The sequence below is a fragment of the Plecotus auritus genome, assembly GCF_963455305.1.
Source record: "Plecotus auritus genome assembly, chromosome: 8".
NCBI lineage: Eukaryota > Metazoa > Chordata > Mammalia > Chiroptera > Vespertilionidae > Plecotus > Plecotus auritus.
This window is the reverse complement of record NC_137782.1, coordinates 137,086,078-137,113,624: the sequence shown is the minus strand read 5'-3', so window position 1 is coordinate 137,113,624 and position 27,547 is coordinate 137,086,078. Positions and strand designations below refer to the sequence as shown.

General features: G+C 40.3%; 1 protein-coding gene across 2 annotated transcripts in view; it reads right to left on the bottom strand.

Annotated features, from left to right (window-relative positions):
• Positions 1 to 26,829, bottom strand: part of LOC308257101 (endogenous retrovirus group K member 113 Pol protein) — a 52,462-nt gene extending 25,633 nt beyond the window's left edge. Inside the window, exons 1-2 of one of the 2 annotated variants that reach the window (XR_013961515.1) lie at positions 26,510 to 26,829; positions 1,142 to 2,996 (exon numbers count right to left, since the gene is read on the bottom strand). Coding sequence is in view for 1 of the 2 variants with exons in the window: in XM_080686002.1 (XP_080542128.1) it covers positions 26,510 to 26,527 (18 nt within the window). In the remaining variant the exon portion in view is untranslated. Of the gene's footprint in view, positions 1 to 1,141; positions 2,997 to 26,509 lie in introns of those variants that run through there. The other variant, XM_080686002.1, reaches the window with a different exon arrangement.
• Positions 26,830 to 27,547: the final 718 nt, after the last annotated feature.

The following is a 27,547-nucleotide window of genomic DNA, read 5'->3' as shown; positions in this document are numbered from 1 at the left end:
TCCCCTCCCTCTTTCCCTTCTAATCTATCTAAAGTCAATGGAAAAAAATATCCTTAATTGAGGATTAAGAGGGGGTGGGGAAGAAAAAGAAGGCCAGAGGGGGATGCACGGGTGCTCTCTTTTAGAGCTTTATCTATAAAATAGTATAAGTTTCAGATATAGCTGAGAGCCCTTGAGAGAAGTGACTCCAGCAAGGAGGCTGGTAGGAGAGAATGCTGTCATAATTTTGGTATAACCTGGAAGGATGGATACTTTCCATTATAGTCACAGACTGAGAAGCTGGGAATAGATGGCTTACAGAAATAGCTTTTAAAGGGTAAAGTAAACCCTGTGTCTGTGGATTGATAACAAGTTTACTGATAGAAGCTGAAATATGTCCTGACCTTTAGAGACGGATACTGGAGAAACCAGACTTCCCTTCTGCAAAACTCCCTTGGCACTTCTGCTGGGTTAGAATACAGGACTAGTGGGCATGATGACATTTATGGATTCTTGTTTTTGTTGAGGCCCTGCAATTCATTTTCCTTGAACTGGAGACAAGAATAGTTCTTGGAACTTCCACAAGGTTGATGTGATGCCCTGATTCCTATTTTGGTTTAATGAAACGGAATCTCATTAAGGGCCAAAGCAACTTTCATTAGTCATCTGAGCCTTGCACGTTTACCAAGAACTTGCCCTCCACTCTGGCAAGAAAGAAGGGCCGTGTGTGCCAGCTGGAACAACATCACCTGACTAGCTCTAATATAAGGTGGAGGCCAGTCTAAGTTTATACAAGCAGTGCACGCAAGCATCATCTAAAACTATTGCTGTGAGTTATTAACTTGGATAAGATACATTTCTCAAGATTTTAAAAAAAATATATTTTATTGATTTTTTACAGAGAGGAAGGGAGAGAGAGCTAGAAACATCGATGAGAGAGAAACATCAATCAGCTGCCTCCTGCACACCCCCTACTGGGGATGTGCCCGCAACCAAGGCACATGTCCTTGACCGGAATCAAACCTGGGACCTTTCAATCCGCAGGTCAACACTCTATCCACTGAGCCAAACCAGCTAGGACATTTTTCTCAAGATTTTTAAAGAATATCAAGAGTAGCTTAATATATTAGGGTGTTTTTGTTTTGTTTTGTTTTGTTTTTTTACAGCTCAAGAAGATAAATTTCTGAGAGACTATTGACTCTCATACAAATTTCTCAGTTCTTAGAATATGTTAATCAAACTTTAGGGGTCTAATTAGCTTAGTAACTTAAGATGATAACCTGGGAGAGGCTGGGACTTAAGGTTTTAAGTAAATTCTTCTATGAACCAAATCCTCCTGAATATGGTTGAAGCCTGAAGTGTCAGGTTCTCTCCTGGTCGCTACCACCATTTACTAGTATGTATGACTGGGTTCAAAAATTCTACTTCAGGGACATTTTGTTTCTCCACAGACATGATCATTACTGCCTTCTCAGGAATTTGTGAGCCTGCCTCAAGGAGAAGTCTTTTTCCACATGAGGACGGAGATTCCACACAGTCTATTCTCCCTAATCTGTTCCTATGCTATCTGACCAAAGAGTGTATCTGAGGAGCCCCAAACTGCCATACCACTCTGTCCTCTTTTGACCTTTCTACTTAAACTTGAAGCAGTCTCCAAGAGCATGTGACTCAGGCAGCATAATGTCAGGGATCAGGGCTGAACTATTCTAGCACAGTGGATTAACAGCCAAGGAGCGGTTCCTCTGACTCGGACTACCCAGGGTTCTCTGAGGATTCATTCTCTGGCAGCCATGCCACCCAGGCTGTAATAGCTATGTAATTCTGAGGGGTAATTCTGAATTAGAACATGGCAAAACCCATGATGGATGAGCTCATTTTCTGGGTGCAGTATTTGGGCACATTACCTGAACTATATGGACTTCAACGAAACCTCCAAGAAAGGGTAGGGTTTTTGTTTGTAATTTCTTCCAACTTAACTCTGTTATGGTTGTCATTCCATTGCACACCACGATCAGCACAGCTTGATCAAGCATAGGGTTACAGGGATGGTATAAACTGTTTGCTACATATGAGGTTTGACAGTGTGACGATACCTTTAATGAGCACTACAGGATGGGTGTGGGGTGTTTATCATCCAGTGCCCCCACTATATCTTCAAGATCAATTTCACAAAAGGAAATGTCTATGGCAGCCGTGGGCAAACTATGGCCCGCGGGCCGGATCCGGCCCGTTTGGCTGTTCTATCCGGCCCGCAGAGCCGAAAGAGCGGAGGGTTCTCTTGCTCTCCCCTCCGCTCCTTTACTTTGAATTTATATTAGTTCACACAAACACTCCACCCATGCTTTTGTTCCGGCCCTCCGGTCCAGTTTAAGAACCCATTGTGGCCCTCGAGTCAAAAAGTTTGCCCACCCCTGGGGGGACATTCAGAAAACTGAACATAGGCATGGACTTTTTAAAACGTCCAGTCTATTTCTACAACAGGCAAATTAGATTAGTCTTCTTCCAATTTATCCACAACAGAGTAACAGTTTTTAGGCAAATAACTTCCTATGTGATAATTCAATGATAATTAAATTGTTACAATTAGTCAAACATTAACTAACCAATTAACTTGCATAAGTTAGTCAAAGTGTGGATCCTTATGCTGACAGAAAGAAAGAGAATCAAACCTGACTTCTGGCAACCTTAGACTATTTTTCAGGTTTTTCTCAGAATAAAAGTCATCAGAATTGGCTTCTTCCTTTAAAGCAATTCTCTTAATTGGGTTGCAGCTAATTATAGTAGCAACACGGCCAAAGGGCAATAATTCTGCAATGATTGAAGCATTTCAAAGAAACCACTGCAAAAACGTGTCTGGAGTTTGGGGCTGATTTGAGATTTCTTCCCCTGGTACTTCATGGAGACCGTGCTTACTTTTGTTGTTCAGGGTGTATTTTGTTTCTGTCTGTCCAGGAGCAGAGGTAAGTCAGCTATGTGCCCTTTGATTTTCCTCAGAGATTTAGTGGGTTGTGCTCCTCCTGCTAAGACAAATTCATTTCATTAATGCTGTGGGTTTTCCCTTGCAGAAGTAAATGTAGGAAAACAGTTTGAAAGTTCCTCAAAAGGTTAAACATAGAATTATTGTATGACCCAGTGGTTTCACTCCTAGGTATAAAAACAGAAGAATTGCAAAGAGGTACTCAAATACATGTACATAAATGTCCATAGCAGCCGTATTCACAATAGCCAAAAGATGAAAACAACTCATTGACAAATGAATGGATAAATTGTGGTATCAACATATAATGGAACATTATTCAGTCATAAAAAAGGAATGTAATACTGATACATGGTACAAAATGGATGAACCTTGAACACGTGTTAAGAGAAAGAAGCCAGATAGGTCACATATTGTATGAGTCCATTTGTAAGAAATATCCAGGATAGACAAACTCATAGAGACAGAGAGCAGACTGATAGTTGCCAGAACCTGGAGGTGATTGGGTATAGGATGTCCTTTTGGTGCAAGAAAAATATTTTTGAACTTAATATGAATGGTGGTTGAACAATGTTGTGAATGTATGAAATGTCACTGAATTATTTACTTTAAAATGGCTAAGTTTTATGTCATGTGAATTTCACCTTAATCAAAATAATCTAAAAATAAATACAAAACAGCAATTTATTGAATTCTCTGCATGAAGTACTCTGCAATTCAGAATATCCTTCCATCCAAGGCAACAAGATTATAAGCCATTGGTAGAGAAACAACTGTTTGTACCAGTTCCTGACAATGAGAAGCTACTTCAGCCACATGTAACATGCCAGATTCATCAAGAGAAGGCTGATAGTTCACCAAGGAGAGAAATACTTGGTCCTCTTATTTGCTGGCAGCTGTTTCAAACAGATTAGCCATTCATCTCTCTGACAGCTATAGAGCTTGAGATTAAATTTTTTCATGCTTCTAAAAATGTATTTCCAATAGAAAATTGATATACTGGTTCTTATGAAAAGAAATCTTGCAATGGGTGATCTGCAAAAGAAAAAATGACCTACTTCTGTTCATACATTCCATTGCATTTAAATTCTTAGTGCAAAGATAAAGTCAAGAATTCTCTGCTTTTCGGGGTCATGGGGTATCAGAATTGCCGTTCACCATAAAATCAAAGGGCAACAACAATAATGGGGCTTAGGGGGGGCCAGTGAAAGGAAGAAAGGCAACGGTACAGGGATATAGTGTTCAAAGCATGTCACATGGTGTGGTGATCATCTGACCTCCCTTTCCAGAAGAAAAAGGAAGTAAACTTAAATGCACAGAGGAGCTTCTATGCAGCATTAATATTTTCTTGCTGCAGGAATTAACAGAGGCTGAAGAAAGACACTAAAGGAGGCTACAAATTTCTTCAGGAGGTATTTAAACTCTAGGAAGCTGAAAGCGGTGATGAGCTGTGAAGTGACCACTCACTTCTCTGACTCTGGGATAGCTGCCACAGATCAGATCCAGGTCTTTGTTTCTTTTTTCTTTAGAGAAGTTAACTATGTGACTGGTATCGTTAATAGATCTCTCTACCTGTACCTAGCATAATTCCCTCATGAATACTTGACTGTGGTCCTAATCTTTGGGGATAAGACACAGAGTCATTGTTTATAAAACAATCTTTCACAAACAGTTGAAGCTGACTGCAAATAGCTCATCCCTACCCCAGATAAGTTTCCCATTCTTTGGGTAAAAGAATTTTAGTTCTTAACTTGATCATCTTTGTGGCGTTCTCATCACTCTTTTAACTCTTTATTATCCTTTGAAATAATCTATATGTTTGGGCAACTGAAATTGAGAAAAAAAGCGTAAAAGCTATCTGAATAAATTTTCAAAAAATAACAAAATCTATTTGAGTAGTTCACATACTTGGTTCTAAGGACAGTTGCTATTGTTCTATGAGCCACACAAAAGCCCTCGTTTGAAGAGGCTGGGATGGAGATGAGGGGAAGCCTGGGAGCAAGGAGGAGAAGCTATGGATGCGCTGCCACGTGAGTACTTTATTAAGAAATAAAAACCAGTCCTGGAGCCAAGAATTGACCCTCCAGCCAAGAATTCCTCAAATTAGATACTATGAACTTAAATGGCCATGTCTTACTCTTTTTCTACTTTCATATTTCACAATGCCAAAGGCAAAGAAACAACAAATGGTTTACTTCTACGCAGCCAATCAGTAGCAAAACTGAAGTTAGAATTTAGAAGTACTTCAATACCAATCTAGTGCTCAGCCTACTGAACTAGGTAGAATGCCCATATTTAGAAGCCCAGTTAATATAATGAATGCATTGTAATGATATTCACATTAGCACTCTGCAAACAGTATCTTGTTATCTCATTCTGGTAGTAATTTGATGTTTTGATCAAATTGACATCTCCACATTCCCTTAATTATGAGATTTCTTAAAAAGACTTACAAAGCAATAATGCAAAGCCAGACTATAAACTTCAATATCTGAATAACAAGTAATTTTCACAATACTTGCATTTATTGCTCTTATGTGTCTTTATGGCACAAAAGTTATAATGGTGATTGAAGTATGAAGTCTCTGGACACCTCTTTGGTGGGGGAAAGATCAGCGTGTAAGTCTGTCAAAATCATGTGATACACTCAGTTTCAGGATTCTGGTATAAGAATCTCAGGCCAAAGGCTAGACTGGCTCCCATACCTTTCAGTTTCAAGAAGAATTACAGTGCATCACACTTTGGAGCTAATAAAATTCTTAGCTAAGATCTGAGTCATAGGGAAAAACAAATGAGCTGGAAAACAGGGAATAAACTTTGATGAAATTTATTTTCAAAGGAAAAATTGTAATTGCTTCATTATGAAGGGAGGAAAAAAAGGAGCATCATCACCAAGAGAGCAAAAGATAAACAAGAAAAATGGAATGTGAAATTTGGACAAGAAAGAAACAAGATGGGCCTATCTCAACTATGTTTGAAATCCAAGTTTTTATAGGATAAATCCCAAGCAATCAGCAGCAGTCCTTTTGAATGAAAAGGACTCCAGGATGAAAGGAATCCATGGAATAGCAAGGCTCTGGCAAACACCTGCTTTCCATCACCACGGGGGAGTACAGCTCCATATTAATACTGGGGTTATAAATGTTTATAAGCACAACTCTAAGGAGGCAGTGGTTTCTAGCTTCACCCAGGATATTCGGAGAACTCTTGGAAGGTCACTGGGTTATGCCCTTATAGAGCAAGGACTTGGCCAACTGAAACACTATGGGTATGTTGTACTGGTAACACGAGTGGGCAATGGGGTAGCAAGCCATGCTGAGCATAGCAGGTGGCATCATGGACAGGCTTCAAAGTCAGTAGAAGTCATTCATGCAAGAGGCAATACCAAGAGTTACTCTAGGAGTTAAGACAAGGTGAGAACCAAAAGGAGGAACCAGATCATGGAGTCAAGAGCAGAGCTCAAGTCCAGTGGCAACATTTGATTGGGAGCTGAAGCAGTAGTAGCCAGATATCTCAGACAAGAACAAAGAATTGCGATATTGGGGAAGTGGGAAGAATTAAAAACAATTACCTAATATTTTTATTTTACCTTCAATGGCGTTTTTTTTTCTTTTTGCCTACCCAATGGTCATGGGTTGAATGATAGCCCTCTAAAAGATATGTTCATATAGCAACTCTTGGGACTGTGAATGTGACCTTATTTGGAAAAAGGGTCTCTGCAGATGTAATTATGTTTAGGATATTAAGATACAGTCATCCTGCATTAGCTGGGTGGGCCCTAAGTCCAATGACAAGTATCCTTATAAGAGATAGCAGAAAAGAAAACACAGTTGAAGAGGAGGAGAAGGCCATGTGAAGACAGAGGCAAAGACTGGAATTATGCCGCCACAAGTCAAGTAAAAAATGGAGCAACCAGAAGCTGGAAAAGGCAAGGAGAATTCTTCTTGAGAGCCTTGGAGGGAGCACAGTCCTTCACGTCAGACTTCTGGCTTCCAGAACTGTGAGAGAATAAATTTCTGTTGTTTTATTTTTATTTTTTTTAATTTTTTTTTCAAATTTTTATTAAGGTATTATATGTGTACATATCTTACCATTGTATTTCTGTTGTTTTAAGCGGTTCTTATGAAAGGGTACCCTGAAAAACACAATGATGTCTATCACCACCATCTATCTCCTGTCTTCCCAGCCAAACACACATACTGCAACAGCCCCAAACAAGGGCCCCTAAGGTGGCAGACAGGTGTGTCAGGGTACAGAGCAGTAATGTGCCTGTGCCCAATCTATCCTTTAGATCTATTAGTATGTCCCTCCTTCACTCCTAGCTGCTGGGTTTTTTTGTTACCTACTACAGAAGTAGCAGAAAGGGTATATACAGGGGAAAACAAATGTGTTATTACTTAGTAAGTGGTATTTGTTTAAAGTAAGTGAGATTTGTTTAAAGCATTAAATTTTTCAAAACATAGAGCATAAAATTAAAAAGAGTCCTTAGTAGTAAGAGGAATTAGAACTACAGTTCTGATTAACTTGGTTTTGTGATGATCGCAGGGGTCCTCAAACTTTTTAAACAGGGGGCCAGTTCACTGTCCCTCAGACCACTGGAGGGCCAGACTATAGTTTAAAAAAAACACTATGAACAAATTCCTATGCGCACTGCGGGCCCGGGACGAGTCAGCTGCTAAGCAGGACAGGCAGCGGCACCCGGCGGGCCAGATAAATGTCCTCGGCGGGCCGCATGTGGCCCACGGGCCATAGTTTGAGGACACCTGAATGGGGTGATGATGGGATCTCCTAAGATCAGGTTCAAATTGTACCAAGACAGGGCCATTCTATATACTGGGACTGTTGCATGTATTTTTTATTGTTGAATGTATTAATTAAGTGAACTCTTGAGAATAAAAAGGGCCTGGTAATTTGGAACTGTGCTAAAAAATTTGTATTATTCTTGTATATCAAACACCCAAGCTTTCAATGAATAAATTTACAATGTGAGTTCCAATACCAAAACTACTGCAGTTACTCTAAAGCTAGACTATAAAGTCCCTGTAGCCTAGGATCTTTGTTTTGCTCACTGATGTGTCCTAAGCACCAAGAACAGTGCCTAGCACTCAATATTATTGAATGAATTCAAATACACTCAAAATCCATTTAAGGAAAATAAAAATGTCTAGTATATAACCAAACATGTTATAGGAATCACAGATGAGAAGTATTAATGTTATTACAATTAAGTGTATATGTTTTTATAATATGAATTCATTTTTAATCCTCAGTTATTGAGTGCATTTTCTTTTTTTTCCTTTTTTTTCTTTTTATTTATTTATTTATTTATTTATTTATTTTAAATAAATCTTTATTCAGATTATTACAATTATTTCTCCTTTTTCCCCCCATAGCTCCCCTCCACCCATTTCCCACCCCACCTTCTGCCCTTACCTCCCCACCACTGTCCTCATCCATAGGTGTATGATTTTTGTCCATTCTCTTCATGAACCCCCCATACCCCTTTCCCCCTGAGAATTATCAGTCCACTCCCTTTCTATGCCCCTGATTCTATTATATTCACCAGATTATTCTGTTCCTCAGGTTTTTAATTCACTTGATTTTTAGGTTCGCTTGTTGATAGATATGTATTTGTTGTTCATAATTTTTCTCTTTACTTTTTTCTTCTTCCTCTTCTTTAAGAATACCTTTCAGCATTTCATATAATACTGGTTTGGTGGTGATGAACTCCTCCAGCTTTTTCTTATCTGTGAAGCTCTTTATCTGCCCTTCAATTCTGAATGATAGCTTTGCTGGGTAGAGTAATCTTGGTTGTAGGTTCTTGCTATTCATCACATTGAAAATTTCTTGCCACTCCCGTCTGGCCTGCATAGTTTCTGTTGAGAAATCAGCTGACAGTTGTATGGGTGCTCCCTTGTAGGTAATTAACTGTTTTTCTCTTGCTGCTTTTAATATTCTCTCTTTGTCTTTTGCTCTTGGCATTTTAATTATGATGTGTCTTGGTGTGGTCCTCTTTGGATTCCTTTTGTTTGAGGTTCTGTGGGCTTCCTGGACTTGTAAGTCTATTTCTTTCACCAGGTGGGGGAAGTTTTCTGTCATTATTTCTTCAAATAGGTTTTCAGTATCTTGCTCTCTCTCTTCTTCTGGCACCCCCATAATTCTGATGTTGGTACGCTTGAAGTTGTCCCAGAGTCTTCTTACATTATCTTCAACTTTTTGGATTTTTTTTTTTTGCTTTTTGCTTTTTCGGTTGAGTGTTTTTTGCTTCTTTGTATTTCAATTCTTTGACTTGTTTCTTGTGTTCCTCTATTCTGTTTCTGGGTCTCTGTATAATATTTTTTATTTCAGTCAGTGTATGTTTAATTTCTAGTTGGTCCTTTTTCATATCTTCGAGGGTCTCGTTATATTTATCGGCCTTTTCTAGGATATTCTTAAAAAGTCTTATAACCGTGGTTTTGAATTCTATATCCAGTCGTTTGTTTTCCTCCATTTCTTTCGTTTGTGATCTGATTCTTTGACCCCGCATTTTCACTGATTCCCTGAGTTGGTAAGGTAGATATTTGTGCTAGGTTTCCAATATGGCCCAGTGGGTCTGCTTCCCCAGTTAACCTGAGGTGGACACTCTTGGTGCACCCCTTTGTGGACTGTGTGTACAGCCTTGTTGTAATTAAGTCTTTATTGTTGTTGGTATCACTGGGAAGAATTGACCTCCGGGCCAGTTGGCTGTAAGGATCAGCTGTGTCTATGCTGGGAGAAGTTCGGTGCTGGAGACAGCCTTATAGGATTAGACTTGCCAAATTGCAATAGCCTCTGTGCTCAGCTTGGATGGGGTGGAGTCTCAGTCTTGGCTTCCTGTCAGCCTTGCCCTTGCGCGCATGTGCGCTTTCAGTCCTCTGCCTTCCCCGGCTCCCGAGTCTCCGCCCGAGAGTCCAGACTCCCCCCACAAGAGCGTGGGTCCCCAGGGGCTCGCCTGGAACTGGGGTTCACTGCAGTCAGAACTGGGGCTCAGTGCAGTCAGGATCCTCTGACTCCCTTCCACTAGGGAAAGCCTGTGGCAACCTCTGCAGCCTTTGTGCGCACTGGCCCGCGTGCGCCTTCAGACTTCTGCCTTTCCCAGCTCGAGTCTCCGCCCGAGAGTCCAGACTCCCCCCGTAAGAGCGTGGGTCCCCAGGGGTTCGCCCGGAACTGGGGTTCAGTGCAGTCAGAACTGGGGTTCAGTGCGGTCGGAGGCTTCCTTCCCCCTTCCGCCAGAGAAAGTCAGCCAGGCTCTCAGCCGCCCTTCCTCTCTGCGCGCACAAAGCCCCTTTGCCGTACCTCCAATTCTCTGTGAGCTTTTCTCTTTCCTTCTAGTTGTAGAATTTTCACTCAGCCAGCTTTCCTGTGGTTCTGGATGGTGTCCGTTCTGTCTTTTAGTTGTAGTTTTGAAATTGTTGTGCGAGGCAGCAGTTTAGGTGTTTACCTATGCCGCCATCTTGGTTTCTCACCTTTTTTTTTCTTTTTTTTAAATAAATCTTTATTGTTCAGATTATTACAGGTGTTCCTCTTTTTTCCCCCATAGCTTCCCTCCACCTGATTCCCCACCCCACCCCATGCCCTTACCCCCTGCCATTGTCTTCATCCATAGGTGTAAGATTTTTGTCCAATCTTTTCCCACACCCCTCACACCCCCTCCCCCCTGAGAATTGTCAGTCCACTCCCTTTCTATGTCCCTGATTCTATTATATTCACCAGTCCATTCTGTTCTTCAGATTTTTTATTCACTTGATTTTTAGATTCACTTGTTGGTAGGTATGTATTTGATGTCACTTTGTTGTTCATAATTTTTATCTTTACTTTTCTTCTTCTTCCTCTTCTTAAAGAACACCCTTCAGCATTTCATGTAATCCTGGTTTGGTGGTGATGAACTCCTTTAGCTTTTTCTTGTCTGTGAAGCTCTTTATCTGACCTTCAACTCTGAATGATAGCTTTGCTGGGTAGAGTAATCTTGGTTGTAGGTTCTTGCTATTCATCACTTTGAATATTTCTTGCCACTCCCTTCTGGCCTGCATAGTTTCTGCCGAGAAATCAGCTGACAGTTGTATGCGTGCTCCCTTGTAGGTAACTAACCGTTTTTCTCTTGCTGCTTTCAAGATTCTCTCTTTGTCTTTTGCCCTTGGCATTTTAATTATGATGTGTCTTGGTGTGGTCCTCTTTGGATTCCTCTTGTATGGGGTTCTGTGTACTTCCTGAACTTGTAAGTCTATTTCTTTCACCAGGTAGGGAAAGTTTTCTGTCATTATTTCTTCTAATAGGTTTTCAATATTTTGCTCTCTCTCTTCTTCTGGCACCCCAAAAATTCGGATGTTGGTACGCTTAAAGTTGTCCCAGAGGCTCCTTACACTATCTTCATATTTTTGGATTTTTTCTTTTTGTTTTTCTGGTTGGGTGTTTTTTGTTTCCTCATATTTCAGATCTTTGGTTTGATTCTTGGGGTACGTTGATCTACAGTTGAGTTTCTGTATATTCTTTATTTCAGACAGTGTATGCTTAATTTCTGACTGGTCCTTTTCCATTTTTTTGGTATTCTCATTAAGATCCTTAAAGGTCTCACTAAGTTCCTCAGCGGTTTTTAGAAGATTCTTGAGTAACCTTATAAATGTGGTTCTGAACTCTATGTTGTCCAGTAGTTTGCTTTCTTCCATTTCTCTCATTCGTGACATGTTTCTTGGTCTCCGCATTTTGCTGCTTCCTTGTGTTGATGGAGTGGTTTTCTGTGGTAGGTGACCTATAGGGGCCAGTAGCTCAGCCTCCCCAATCACCTGAGGTGGACGCCTTTGGTATACCCCTTTGTGGGCTGAGTGCAAAGTCTTGGTGTAGTTAAGCCTTGATTGCTGTTGGTACACTGGGAGTAAATGACCTCCAGGCCAATTGGCTGTGAGGACCCACTGTGTCTATAATGGAACTGCTGCGCTGGAGACACGCTTATGGTGCAGGACTTGTTTCAGTGGGGCTTTGGTGCTCACTGAGTCTGCCTCTTGAATGTGTCACTTATGGATGTGAGGAGTTGAAATCTGGTGTCTCACACTGACCACTAGGTACACTGGCTTCTGGATCTCCAATGGGGTGCAGGTCAGCTACTGTCTGAGGCCACCCAGCAGGCACTACAGCGAGAACTACAGTTTTCTCCTCTTTGCTTGGGGTTTGGAGGTTTTGGAGCTGTCTGACCAGAGCTGCAAGTTTGCTAGGTTAAGCTGTGATAGGGCAGGTCATTCATATGCTAAAGCCGCTGCTTGGAGCTTGGGTGGGTTTGTAGATTGTGTGGGGTGGGGTCTCAGGGCGTGACTAGGCTAGGGCGTGGCAAACAGCGATGGCTGCTAGAAGTCGGCTCTGTGTCTCCGACCGTGTCCCCGCGTCCCGCGCCCCAGCACAGTAAACAGTTATTCCTGCCGAAACCGGTTTGGCTCAGTGGATAGAGCGTCGGCCTGCGGACTGAGAGGTCCCGGGTTCGATTCCGGTTAAGGGCATGTACCTTGGTTGCGGGCACATCCCCAGTGGGAGTTGTGCAGGAGGCAGCTGATCTATGCTTCTCTCTCATCGATGTTTCTAGCTCTCTATCCCTCTCTCTTCCTCTCTGTGAATATCAATAAAATATATTTAAAACAAACAAACAAACAAACAAACAAACAAACAAAAAACAGTTATTCCTGCGTGCAGCCCTGCAAGCAAGCCTCCCTCACTTTCCGACCCCACGGCAGACAGTCCAGCTTCTCCCCGTAGGAGTTTGGGTCCCCCGCGTCTCCCCAGAAACTGGAGTTCAGAGTAATCGGGAGCTTATCTCCCTTCGGGTTGAAAACGGCAGCGCTCCCGATTCGCGTGTCTCCGTACCTCAGCTTTTCCGCGCTTGTGCACCCCTCAATGCTGTTTGCTCTTTCCTTCTAGTTGTAGAACTTCCACTCAGCCAGCTTTCCCGTGGTTCTGGGTGATAGACGTTTTGTCTATTAGTTGTAGTTTTGAAATTGTTGTGCGAGGCAGCAGTTTAGGTGTTTACCTACCGCCATCTTGGATCCTCCCCTTGAGTGCATTTTCTATGGCCTGTTCCTGTATGCTACCCAATGAAGCTGCAAACTCTTATCAGTTAGGCCAAGACTTCTGGCAACAAGTGAGTGGAATCTCTGATTGCATTCCAAAGACAAAATAAAATATGTCTGAGTAATTTGTCATTTTATTTTATTTTGTTAATCTTCACCCGAGGATATTTTTTCCATTGATTTTTTTTTTTTTTGAGAGAGAGTAGAAGGGAGGAGTAGAGACAGAGAGAAACATCGATGTGAGAGAGACATATTGATTGGTTGCCTCCCACATGTGCCCTGACCAGGGCCAGGGATGGAACCTACAACCGAGATACGTGCCCTTGACTGGAATCGAACCTTCGACCATTCAGTCCAACTTGTCATTTCAGATTATTGCCACTTCTTCTCTTCCTTGTTAGCACTGATAACTCCCTCTGCTGAAAGTATTGGGGTTAGAGGTGAAGCCAGGAATATGGTCTGGTGTTTTAATAAAATTAAAAAATATATCCATATAAAAAGCCTTACCCAAGAAAATAATAAGTCACACCCCCTTTCTCTCAAAAGCAACTGACAGTGATAGAATTAAAACAGTTATTCTTCACATTTTCTGATGGGGATCCCTTTAGACGTTCATTCTAATTTTAACTAATTGGTTTTGTGACTGTACCTATGATTGACTATTTCTCTATTAGTCATTGGGCATGCCCACACTCTAAAGGACTGCTAGGCTGGCCACAAGAAAGCAAAATAAGAATAAGCCTTTTTTTTTTCCCTAGAGTAATTTAGTTGTGAATCTGGTGCTGGAGTTCCTCTCAAATGCAGCTGAGACTAACAGATGGGTGTTTATTGAGCCCCATGTGTCTGATACTATATCAAGAATGTTACAGTGATTAAAAGCATGAAATCTCAGGTCAAACTGCTTAGGTTCAAACCCTGGCTGTGTGTCTTAATAGCTGTGTGTCCCCAGGTGGGTTAGTTAACCTCTCTGTGCCACTTACAATAATATTATTATTACAATGAGAAGCAGAAAAGAGGTATATGTGCCATAGATAGAAAGAGACTAGGCTGAAGAGAAAGGAATAATGTAGTATGGAGTTGACAGGGTCAGTTCATGTACACCTGCTTATGTGACCTTTACACAGTCAGCCACATATTTATTAAATGGCTTCTTTGTGCCACTTTAGTATTCGGCTAAATTTTTTGATGGATTCAAAACTGAATCAGGCATGGCTTCTGCCCTCAAGGAATATTTAGGCTAGAGGGGACAAAAGTTATAATTCAGAGTATTCATCTTTAAAAATGCCACCAGAGAGGTAGAGATAAATTATGAATTCAGGGAAAAGTGTGATTACTTCTAGTCAGTTGAGGTCTAGATTCAACATGACCTAGATTGCAACCCCATACTTATTTTTCCCATTGATTTTTTTTTTTTTTTTTTTTTTTTAGAGAGAGAGAATGGAAGGGAGGGGTAGAAACAGAGAGAAAGATCTATAATCTCTCAAATCAGACCAGTTCACTCAGAGTACTGTCCACTGCCCCCAAACTGAAGGGCAGACAACAGCTAGGAGGTTACAGATTAGGACAGGGAAGAGGCCAGGGGTAGGGATTTCACTGTCACCCCAATAATTAGAAGAAGATCTGAAATCTTTTCCTAAGAACCTGTTATATAGTAGACAGAATCAAATGTGATTGATTTTGCTCTAACCTAATTAGAACGGTTTGCTAACACCTGAATAAAAGAGAAAAATATCAGTCTGAATCAATTATTCATAACTGAAATAATCACTTGGTTTTCTAAATGATTATATTATATTAACAGTGTGGTTGGCTCCTACTCAAGATATTCTTAGCCATGAGAGAGTCTAATAGTTAACTGAATATATTTAGAGGAAGCTAAAAGTAAATGAATCATTTTTTAAAATATTTTTATTGATTTCAGAGAGGAAGGGAGAGGGAGGGGGAGATAGAAACATCAATGATGACAGAGAATCATTGATCAGCTGCCTTCTGCATGCCCCACACTGGGGATAGAGCCTGCAACCTGGGCCTGTGCCCTGACCAGGAATAGAACCATGACCTACTGGTCCATAGATGGATGTTCAACCACTGAGCCACATCGGCTGGGCTGAATCATGTTTTCGAAAGGTGCTTATTTAGATTATTTAGATATTCTCTTGAGCTCCCTGAAGAGGACTGTTAAAACACAGAATGCTTAATAAAATGTTCTTTCATATGTGTGAATGTATGCACCAGCCTGGGGGTTACTTAACACATATATACATGAGGCAAAAGTAGGTTTACAGTGGTGGGTACACAAAACACCGAGTTTATTTTTGTATTATTATATTATTTTCCATATGAACTACTGTAAACATACTTTTGCCCACCCTGTATAATCATCTTCCTATTCCCAATAAGCTGAGAGCATCAAAACAGCCCTCTGCAACCCCACCAACTATTGTGAGGCTCCCCTTTCCTTTACACCTGCAAAGCTGGTTGTTCTCTGGAACATTTGAGATGTTGCACCCTGGCATATGCCATCAGTTTGGCGCAAATAAACTCCACAGGTTTGGAAATTTCTTACATCAAAGAGGGTAACATACTATTTGGGGTTTTGTTTTATTTTGGTATTCTGAATCTTTTCTATTATTTGTACCATTACTTAAAACACACACACACCTAAACAACAAGTGCCAGTGAGGATGTGGAGAAAAGGGAACCCTAGTACACTGCTGATGGAAATGCAGATTGGTGAAGCCACTGTGGAAAACAGTATGGAGTTTCCTCAAAATAATAAAAATAGAACTGCCATTTGACCCAGTGATCCCTCTTCTGGGAATATATCCTAAGAATCCCCAAAACACCAATTAGAAAGAATATATGCACCCATATGTTCATAGCAGCATTATTTACCATAGGTAAGATCTGGAAACAGTCCAAGTGTCCATCAGTAGATGAGTGGAAAAAAAAGCTGTGGTATATTTACACCATGGAATACCATGCTGCTGTAAAAAATAAGAATCTCTTACCCTTTGCCATAGCAAGGATGGACCTGGAAATTATTATGCTAAGCAAAATAAGCTAGTCAGAGAAAGACAAATATCACATGATCTTACTTATATGTGGAATCTAATGGACAAAATAAACTGATGAACGAAATAGGTCCAGAGACATGTATGCATGGAACAGACGGACAGATCTCAGAGGGGAGGGGGTTGAGAGGATGGGAAGAGTTTAACCCAAGAACATATATGTGTGTGTGTGTGTGTGTGTGTGTGTGTGTGTGTGTGTGTGTGTGTATTTTGTGTGTGTGTGGAGATATATATATATATATATATATATATATATATATATATATATGCATAGCCCATGGACACAGACAATTGCATGGGGAAGGCCTGGGGTGGAGTAAAGACTGGGGTGTAGGGGTCCAAAGGGAGGAAAATGGGGGACATCTGTAATACTGTCAACAATAAAAAATGATAAATTAATAAAAAATAATCCCAAACTAAAAAGAAAAAAATCCAAGGTTAAAAAAAATGCTGAAGGGAATTGATATATGTTATCCTCAACTTCTTTTTAGTCCATTCTCAAGGCAGATTCCCAAGCTAATTCTGTAGCATGCAGGGTTTTAACCAAAATAAAATAACTGCCATGGCTTACCCTATGCTATGCCAAGTTTCAACTTACCCTCCTCATTATTTTTTTCCAAGAGAGAAGACAATATTATCACCCCAATGTGTCTCTTTCCATTGAACTTATTTCTGAAAAAATAAAAACTGAACTCTTGAACATAATAGTCCTGAGATCTCTAATGTACACGCTCTAGTTCTTTGAGAACTGCTGCTAGGGATGGTGGTCATTTGCAGAGCACTTAAACAGTCAGGAGGACAAATAAAATAATCAGAACAAAAAACTAAACATTAATACAACCCACAGAAATGAATGTCAAGAATGGACCATCTAAATTACCTTATGCATTTTTAAGCTGAAATCTTCCTGGTCAGAAACAGTTAACAGTTCTCTGACCAGGCTGCCACACCTGACAATAGTCATTAACTCAGAGCCTGAATAGCAATAGCAGAGTTATATCTCATCTGACATTTCAAGTGATAGGTAATAGGGACATTTAAACAGAAAGCCCTGAAGCAAAGAGCTCGTTTTCTTTTTTGTTTTCATTAATTTGTTTTCTTTTTCTTTATTTTTTAAAAAATTATGTACAGTGTTTTAAAAAACAAAACAGGCATCTCTCTATTTAAGAACCTACATAGACAATCACTGCTTTTATAATTCAAACACTGATTCAGATACAAGAGTCAAGGAGAATGGGCAGGACTGCATAAATGGAGCTGCCATTCAATGCCTTGATTTATTTGTTGCAAATCTATAAAAATGTCAGTGAAGGTACCCTATCTGCCTGCTTCAAAAGGGTGTCATGAGGGGAGGCATCCTGGCTGTTTATATAAGTCAGCTCTGCACTAAAATCAGGTCAGAGGTGTTTGCTCATAGGTATTTGATGGGCCTCGGCTAATGCCAGCTTTCTTCTAACTTAACCTGGTGCCCAGGACTCGCAAGCTTGGCTGGCTTCTACTCATGTTTCCATGTGTACTCCACCATGTCAGGGTATGTAAATGACAGTTTCATTAACACAAACTGAAAATACTTTACAACTTACAATAAACCTACTCTGATTCTAATTATTCATGAAATCTCTATTAAGAACCAGCATCAAGAATTAAATATTTCTACAAAAAAATACTTAATCTGTATTTTATAAGAATGTACACTGATGCATATTGTATGGTTTTGAACAAGACTTAATTATACCCTTAAAGAGTCAAAACTCCATATTATCCATATTATCTATAACTAGAAGCCCGATGCACGAAGATTCGTGCTAGAATGGGCTTTCCTTTCTCTGGCTGCCGGCACTGCCTTTCCACTCCGGCCCAGCCCCTTTCCGCTCAGGCCCCGGAGCCACCTCTTTCCGCTCTGGCCCCTCCCTCCCACGCTGCCAGAGGCCCTGAGAGACTGGGGGTGGGGCAGAACGCCTATGTCATCGCCATGGCGACGACACAAGTGTCCCACCCCCGTCACTTGGCGGCTGAGTATGCAAATTAACCGCCATCTTTGTTGGGTTAATTTGCGTATCACTCCTGATTGGCTGGTGGCGTAGCAGAGGTATGGTCAATTTACATGTTTGTCTATTATTAGGTAAGATAATAAAAGCATAATATGCTAATTAGATCAGACATCCAGGTGCCTGCCGGTGGCTGGAGGGAAGCCCGGGTCCCAGGTGCCAAAGGGAAGCTGGTGCCAGCAGCCGGGGGAAGGAAGGCCTACTCTTGCACGAATTTCGTGCATTGGGCCTCCCGTTCCCTATAATATCAGGGTCAAAGTGAAACTCAACCAATCAATTATAGTGCTATATTTTATTAAATAATTTTTATTTGAAAAAATATATTCTAAATACTAGTAAAACATTGACATGGAGATAATATTATTCAGTGTTTTCTAACCCAATGTTGTCACAAAAGGAAATGTAGAATTCTGGCTATATGTTAATGGTTTTATTAAAATTACCTTATTATATTTCTATTAAAATACTGACAAAAAATTAACCTAAAACCATTTTTAATATACCTCATAAAATGATGATATATAGGGTATCCTCCAAAAATGTATATACACTTTAATAGCTGATAGCTCAATTTTGAAAATGAACTGCATTTCAATAAACACTGCCTTTATAATTATTCAAAGTGTGTGTATACATTTTTGGGGACATCCTATATTTTAAATTCCTGGGGAGCAGAGTTGTTTTGTGGAAAGCAATTCTTGAGTAAAAAGAAGTGGGGGATGATTCAGTGTTTATATTTTCCAGGTGAATCAATAGACCCAACTAGGAGAAATGGCCTGTCCAAGGTCATTCAGTTAGTGGCAGAGTCAGAACCTGCATCTCTTGACCTCCAATCCAGAGCTCTTTCCCAGAACCTTGCTGCTAACAGATCAGGAAATTTCACCTCCATTCCAAAAACAAATCAGAAATATTGCACAATCACATTTCTATTTTCTTATTTAACATGCGGAATAACTGTCATCGGCAGTTCAAGGCTTTCCCTCCTCCCCTACGTTAAAGGAATAGAACAGTTATAACCAAATTTCTGAACAATATTTAAGTTCTCTATGACATTTTGCGCAATGAAAAAAAATGCTCTAAAAAAATAAAGATCACAAAGAGGAATTACAAATTTTGTCAAAGAGAGGTGGCATTTTGCTTTTCTTCTCATGTGTGATTTTTTTTTTTGTAATACTAAAATCCATCAAATATGGTATATACTCACTCTTCCCACCTGAATGCTTTCTTGACAGGCATTTGTTTATGCATAGAAGGAATGGGAGAAAGAGCCATACCCACAGGCAAGGAGCAAAAGCAGCAACTGTAGCTTAGTTTTTGTAATGAATAAGGTGGAGTACTTTCTGATGTTAGGGGAGAACGAGAAAAAGAATAAGTGTGAACACAGACACCCATATACATGTATGTGTTTTCCCTCCCCCAAGGGACATTTATATACATTATCTTACTCAATTTTCACAAGGACCTTGGGAGGTAGGTACTATTGTTTCCACATGAAGAAAATGACTTGCCCAAATGACTGACCCAAGATCATACAGCTAGTATGTGACAGAACAAGGCTGCCTGACTCAAAAATCCAGAGAGGAAAACTCTCTCCCTTCTGTTTCTGGATCTTTTATTCAAAAATTCAAAAAGTGTAGGAATGGTCAAATCAGTTTGAGGAACAAGGGAGTTTGACCAGGAGGCAGGGCCAACCACCTGCGGCCCCTCCCTCTGGCCAGCCCCATCCTGGCTCGTGGTTGCAGCAGGCGGCCAGGGGTAGGGAGGCCCTGGTCAGCAGCCGGCAGCTGCTAGGGACCCTACCCGTGCACGAATTTCATGCACTGGGCCTCTAGTCTTTTTCATAGTTTCCAGAAGACAGGTGACTCACTGTGTTAAGACAAAATTCTTTATGGAATTGATTCTAGAGCAGTGGTCGCCAACTGGTGGTCCACGGAATACTGGTGGTCCGTGAGGTCCAAAAGGTTGGTGACCGCTGTTCTAGAGCAAGAAAGGATACTGAAAAAAGGGAAAAGAAAGAATGGGCACTAATAGGAGAGTATCATTAAAAGGTTAAAAGGAGAATGACTTACTAGTAGGAATTATAGCTAACAATTAAATTATGACCAAATGTTGATGATCACTCTGATGAGTTCCACAAACCTTTAGTTACCTGGACCAACCTTTGGCTCTTGTTTTTAATGACATGTGGGATAAAGGTGAAATATCCAAGTCCATGAAAGAAAGTGTTAGCAGCATTTTAAAAGATAAGGAAGACTGTTTACAAAATGGAGGCTCTTTGCATGACTAACACATAGTAATGCAGTTTTTAAATTGAGGTAAAATCCACAAACCATAAATTAACCATTAGCTTTTTAAAAATGTACAATTCAGTTGCATTTAGTACACTCACTATGTTAAGCAACTATCACCTCTAACTAGTTCCAAGGCATTTTCATCACCCCAAAGGCAACCTGTACCCATAATAATGCAGTTTTACAGAAATACTCTTAGAAAAATTAGCCAAAGAGAAGAAAGTAAGACAAAAGTTCCAGTGGTATGGCGAGAAGTGAGACATAGCTAACTGATAAACTTAAGTAAAACAAAATATTTTAAAAATCTTATTTAACAAATATCTTGCTGAAATATTGGAATGAATAATGTACTGTGGTGAGTGTTGTACACAGTAGTGGAGGGAGGGAGAATGTGGAAGGTAGCAAAAATGAATCAAATCTGTTTGCTTTCTTCAAAAGAGCTTGCAGTTTAATGAAGAATTTAGGCATGTAATCCAATGGTATGGGTAAGCAAAAGAAAAGGAACTAGAGAGAGAAGGGTTAAGATGCGAAAGGAAGGAAATAGGAAGATTATTTGTTCTGTTCAGAAACAGAAAAGTCTTGTGCCATAGACCAATGATAATTTTCTCATTAAGACTATGAAGAGCAGAAAAGTGCCAGGTAAACTGTGAAATAGGTGAGGATGTCACATGGGCACATGAACCAAATGCCGTGCTCAAGGAAAACATGAGGAATAAAGGGAGCTAGCTAAGGCTTTATGTGACTATAGATCTTTTTGATGTTGTTGTGTGTAGATCCTCTCTCCAGAAAGTGCAGGCCAAATCTAAGAAACTTAGGTGTAAGCTATAAAAGGGGATGTTTTGTAATTATATCTGTAATGGCATCATTTGGCCATGAAAGGAGTGTGAGCACTTAAAACAAATAGAGAATGAGCAGGACGAGCAGGTATGGATGCCAATAAAATTAAAAAATGGGACATAAAGAGGAATACAATCGCACTGAAGATATAAAGAATAGAACTGGCATACACTCCGAAAGGAAAGGAAATGCAACAATTGGAGACCAAGCTTCAAATTCCATCTGTCCAAGATAAATAGAAGAGGGATATCTTTGCAGAAGATATGATGAAGGATCATCAATGGAAGGTAAAGAATTGAGGACCTAAACAGAATGATAGGAAATTATCAAAGAACTCTTAAAGGAGATGTACATACTTATAAAAGAATAAATAATAAATGTGAGTATTAAAAATCCATAAGAGGCTACAGAAAATAAAAAATATAAATAAATATAGTTTATATTAAATATAAAACAGAAAAATCTTACAAAATGTTTTAACAAATCGTTCTACAATAAAAATGCTCAATATAGTGCAGCAACTACCATTACATAGGTTATAATTAAATATTTTTGGAGTCATCTAGCCAAAATGGTTTCAAACAAAAAATTTATGGATATAAATCAGAAGAAGAGGAAAAGATAAAGAACAAATCTTGAAAAATAAGGCTCGAAGAGCAGAAACATGAAGTCAGGAAAAGTGGACATATATGGGTACAATAGATTAGTATGGGGGGAATGAAGCAAAGAAAGGATCAGCAAAGAAATCCAGTAGAAATATACTGCATCTATAAGAAATAGAATTCTTCCATTTTCATGATGGATGAACGATTATAAATAAATAGGTATAAAATATAAATATGTTTAGAATAAAACCTAAGACTCAGATGAGTTAATGAGGATGAAAGTACTTGAAAAATTACAAGGCAACACACAAATAAAGGTTTTATTTCACTGGAACATAGCAGCTATGGACTTTTATTTTCAGCCCATACAAAGAGGGGAAAAGCATTTAGCAGATCTCTGCTCAACCATCATAAAACACAGTGACCATTAAGGGCAAGTGTATTGAAGACTGTGCTTCTCAATGACTACCATCTTTTTACTCTTCAGTGCGGACAAAACCTCTGGAAAACCTCCTTGTGCAGTATCTTCTATTGGTAATTTTATTCACTTACCATAATATTCACCCCTCTAAAGTGTACAACTTAGTGGTTTTTATTATATTCACAAAGTTGTGCAACTATAACCTCTAATGAATTCCAAACATTTTCATCACCTGCTAATATACACAAGACTCAAGGAAAAGCCCCAACATTGAAAATGTTGGGCAGGGAAAGACTCCATAAGTGGAGGGTAGGGAAAGACTGAAGGAAGAGATTGGCCACTCCAGTCTGGTGATTAGTAGCGTTTCCTAAGGGAAACTTACATGTGAGGTATATCTTGGGTGGCTGAAAGGTGAAGTGGATCCTGGCACCACTTGGCAGGCACCAGAGAATTACTAGTATACTAGGGTAAAGTGGGGGAATGTCACGGGTACTCGTACGTGAATGCTACCAGATACAGAAATCACTTTATGTGCTGACCAGGCCAGGACAAACAACCACCTGTTCCAGGAACCAGCACATTACAGGAGTCAGTTATGATCAGACAATCTCTAGGAGGGCTTTGTGGAAAGCAACTTCTGTTCTGGTCCAGGTTCAGCTTGTGGAAATGACAAAGGTCATGTCATGGAACAATCTCCCTTCTACATTACTTCAAAAAGAAACCACGTGTCTTTTAGCAGTCACTCTCATTTCATTCCTTACTCCCTACCCACAGCAGCTACCAACCAAGAATCTACTTTCTGTCTTTTTGGATTACCTGTTCTGAAAGTTTCATATAAATGGAATCATCCTATATAATAAAAGCCCAGTGACTGAACAACGTAAAGACCAAAACTACCAGAACGACCGGTGGACCAGTTGCTATGACGCGCACTGACCACCAGGGGGCAGACACTCAATGCAGGAGCTGTCCCCTGGTGGTGAGTGTGCTACCACAGTGGGAGCGCCGCTAGGCTGACCAGGATGAACGGCTGCTCCCGCTGTGAACCCGGGGCCAATGGGCAGTAACCCTGGCTGCCATCGTTGCCTCCTTGCCCCAGGCTCCTCCTTCTTGCTCCCTGCTGCCTCCTCCAGATGCCCGCAGGCCACGCAGCACCACCGCTGGGCTCACAGAGCTGACCCCAGAGACTGGGAGGTAGGTTCATGGCCTCTGCAGGACTGAGGCCTACTCTGCCGCCTCTCAGTGCTATTGTCCCTGGGCCCAGCCCTGACCAGGTCCCCTGGAGAGGTGAGTGCTCCGGCTCCACAGAAGATGCCGGACCAGGGAGCAGCCACTCAGAAGGCGGGTCCACAGCCACTCGGCTGACCTGGATGAGCTGCGCTCCCACAGCGGGCAATCCCCGCAGGCCACACACCCCCACCAGTGCACATATCCCGAGCACCGGGCCTCTAGTATAATATGTGACCTTTAGAACCTGGCTTTTTTTACTTCTAATATTCTCAAGGTTCATCCACATTGTAGCATGTATTAGTACTTCATTCTTTTTATGGTTCCATTGAGTAGCTACTCTTGGTCCAATCAACCACCAAAAAACAAGGCCATGACTTTCCTCAGTGCATATAGCAGTACTTCATCTCACTGGATCAAAACTTGTATGTAGCACCTACAGAATTAGTGTTGATCTTTCTCATAGAGTTACATAAGCTTTAACAAATATTTGAGCATCACAGTACACAAACTCATGTGGATCTAAATCATGAAAGCTGACTACAGCACAACGACAGCTTTTGAAAGGCTTGAAGGAAGGGAACTGGATACCAATTACTTGGCAAAACCTGTAGTTTTTATATCTTTCTCATTTTTCTTTTTTTCCAAATTTTCCTTAATAAAATCAGATATAAGCTGATATAGATAGATAGGCAGATGAGAGATGGTAAATGGAGTGGTTCTAATTTGTTGAAAGTGTTGGGATAAGTTCAAATTTCCATGGTAACTATACTATCATTTATCCATTGAACAATCATTTGTGCAGGAACTACTATGTGCCAGGTACTTTGCGGAATAGCAATATAGAACAGATATTGCTTCTGACTTCATGAAATTGATTATCCAGAAAGGAATATAAAATATGAACATATATATCTAAAATATAGAGTAGAAAGTAATAACTGCTATGAGAAATATAAAGCTAAGTTGCCACAGAACTTCAGAAAAAAGATAGATTGCCTGCACCTGAGAGAGACCAAGAATAGCTGGGTGCAGAATCCTGGCCTTAAACTTTAAAAATAGGAAGAATCTGAACAGGTGGAAATAGGAAGCAAGAACCAGAAGGACAAAGGCATAAAGCCAGAATATGAACATTTCTGAGCCATGAGGATGGGAAGCTGGGTGGGTCAGATGGCACAGGACCTTGTATGCCATGAGGAGTTTGTATTTTATATTGTGGTAAACAGAGAACTATTAAGGCTTTTGACAGGAAAGTAATGTGAGAAGCACCATACTTGCGATTAATTTAATAACCCAAGTATAAAACCATGTGTAAAAAGGGTTTGGGGGGAGGGGGAATAAATAGGACAGGCGAGAATCTGAAGGAGGAAAAACATTTAAAAACATAATTCAATAAATGTTTGACATTCTTGTTAGGAGGAAAAACATTTAAAAACGTAATTCAATAAATGTTTGACATTCTTGTTATTAACTTGTATTCCAAGAAACTAAATTCCATTAATTTAATATGGAAACAAACTTCTGATTGGCTGGTAGCAACATCAGTCACTTGTACCCAACTCTCTATAAAGAATAAATCGATAATATCAATAGACTCTGAGAGTCCTCTCAAGGTGATGTTTCTTTCAAATATTTAATCAATTATTAGAATCCTTCAGGGAGAGTTTTCATAATCTAAAGACCAGGAATCAGTGTGACTCAGTTGGTTGGTCGTCGTTCCTGGCACCAAAAAAAAAAAGAAAAAGAAAAAAGATTCCTGGTCAGGGCACATGCGCAGGTTGTGGGCTTGATTGCCTGTAGGGGGCATGTACGAGGCAGCCCACTAATGTTTTGCTTTCACATGGATGTTTCTCTCTCTCCTTTCCTTTCTCTCTAAAAATCAAGTTAAAAACTCAAAAAAAAAAAAAATTCATAACTCTCCCCTCAGAACTCTGGACTAATTACAGAACTTTGGGGCAATTTGCCCCACCTCCAATTTTACCAACAGTGAAACTGAGCCCCATAGTGGGAATTGACTTATCCATGAAAACAGGGCTGGATGGAACTCAAATCTCCTGATCTCTGCCCCCACACCACAACCCACATTCCACTGTGGATAGGCTGGGTTGGTTAGAACTAAAGTATCAAAACAAAGTCATTCTTTCAGTTTGCCTGGGCTTAAAAAGTTGGTTTTCAATAAATAGCAATCAAAAAAACAACGCTTCCACCATAAAATTGGAAATCTGCAGAGTGTTGCTATCTGGTTGGAATACTGACATAACACACACCTTGCTCCCTGGGTATAGAAAACACTGAGTTAAGTGCAGTAAAGCAACTAGACTCTTACAGGGAAATGCTGGTTACTCAGGCGCATTCCTTGTCTTACAGAGGCTTGTGGTCTTCAAATTCCCAAGCATGTTTTGGGAAAGAACAACAAATATGTTTTTAGTAGAATTCAATGTGGGATTTCAGGAAGTATCTGAAAATCTGCAGCAGATAGGCATTGCAGAAAGGAAGGAAAGGGCATCAATCTTTCACAATGTCACTCTGTCAGAAAAGGAGTGGCTGTTTCCAAAGTTCTTTTTCGTTATCAATATGCAATAAACTGCCTGCCAGGGCCAAAGAACAGCTAGTCAACATGTTGTTCCATTTTACAGGTTGTTTCATTGTAGAGGGATGTTTTGAAAGAGGGAAAAAAAAAAAAAAAAAAAGGAATATGTGCTGAGATTTTTTTAAACCTCATGTCCCAAAACCTATAATAATCTTGCTGGGTTTCTTTTTTATTTAAAAAAAGAAAACCAAATGTTGAGATTTAATCTCTGAGTCTACCATGTTCATTGCACTCACATTACCTTCACCTTATCACAAGAAGCAATAGGTAGTTTCTTTCGGTGTTGCCAAGACCAAAACCAAGTCATAGATTCCCTTAAGGACTCAGTGCTCTTCTATGTGTAACATAGTTACACAGAGTAACAACCAAAGCTCCAAAATAACATTTCCTTACCTCTGCTGGAGGTTTCATTCCCCACTTCCAATACGTCAGGGAGCGCCAGGATGTCTCCGGTGTGCTCTAAGCACAGTTCTGCCAGCTGCCAAATGTTTACAATTCTCCTTGCCTGCTGTAAGTAGCTATTTGCTAATGTTCTAAGCCAGGTTACCACAGCCTACCAAAGGCAATGCTACCACTGTTGCGGCTGCTGATGTGTGCAAGGAGGCCTCCAAGGCTCAAAGTCCAACTTCAAGGGAACCAGAGGTGTTGAGGGTCCTGGCACCAAAAATCATCTCACAGAGAAGCTGCATTCTCCGTGGCCTAAGAAGCTTTGCAAAACAAAAACAAAACAAAACAGAATAGAAAAAAATTCCTTTAGCTTTTACTAGGTCTTATATACAGCTGCCCTGGGGTGGCGGGGAGGGTCACAGGGCTTGGGGACAGACTAGGTTGGTGCTCAAAAGCTATTTGTTGAAAGAATGAATGAGTCTGCAGGCTGAACTGCAAGCAATCTGAGTGGCAGACATCATGATGTACTCAGACATGTTCAACTTCACCTACTGCTCTGAAGTAACCTCTGTACCTTGGATTCTTTCTTCCATTGGGATTAGTTCTTTCCTGTAGGTTACTAGAGTTGTTTTATAAATAGGATTCCAGAAGGCCGACCCCCACCAGACCCCACGCCTGCCTAAATATACCTGAATCCTAGGGAGGATAAAACGAGGCAGGAGCATTCCCACCTATTATTATTATTAATTATTATTATTTTAGAAAAGGGACATACAGAATTGGTATAATTATACAAATAATTCAAGTTTTTGCCTTTTCAGTTTATTCTCATCACCAGTTACAAATTAGTGACCTGTGGCCAAATCTGGCCAGAGGATTTTTTAAAGCTCACGTGATTTTTAAAAAACTGCTTTGATTTAGAATACATCTAGATGGGTGATTCTCATACATGACCATGCATCAGAAGCAAGCTTGTTAAAACTGGAGGGCTTGTTAAAACTCGGATTACTGGTTCCATTCCCAGAGTTTCTGATTCAGTAGATC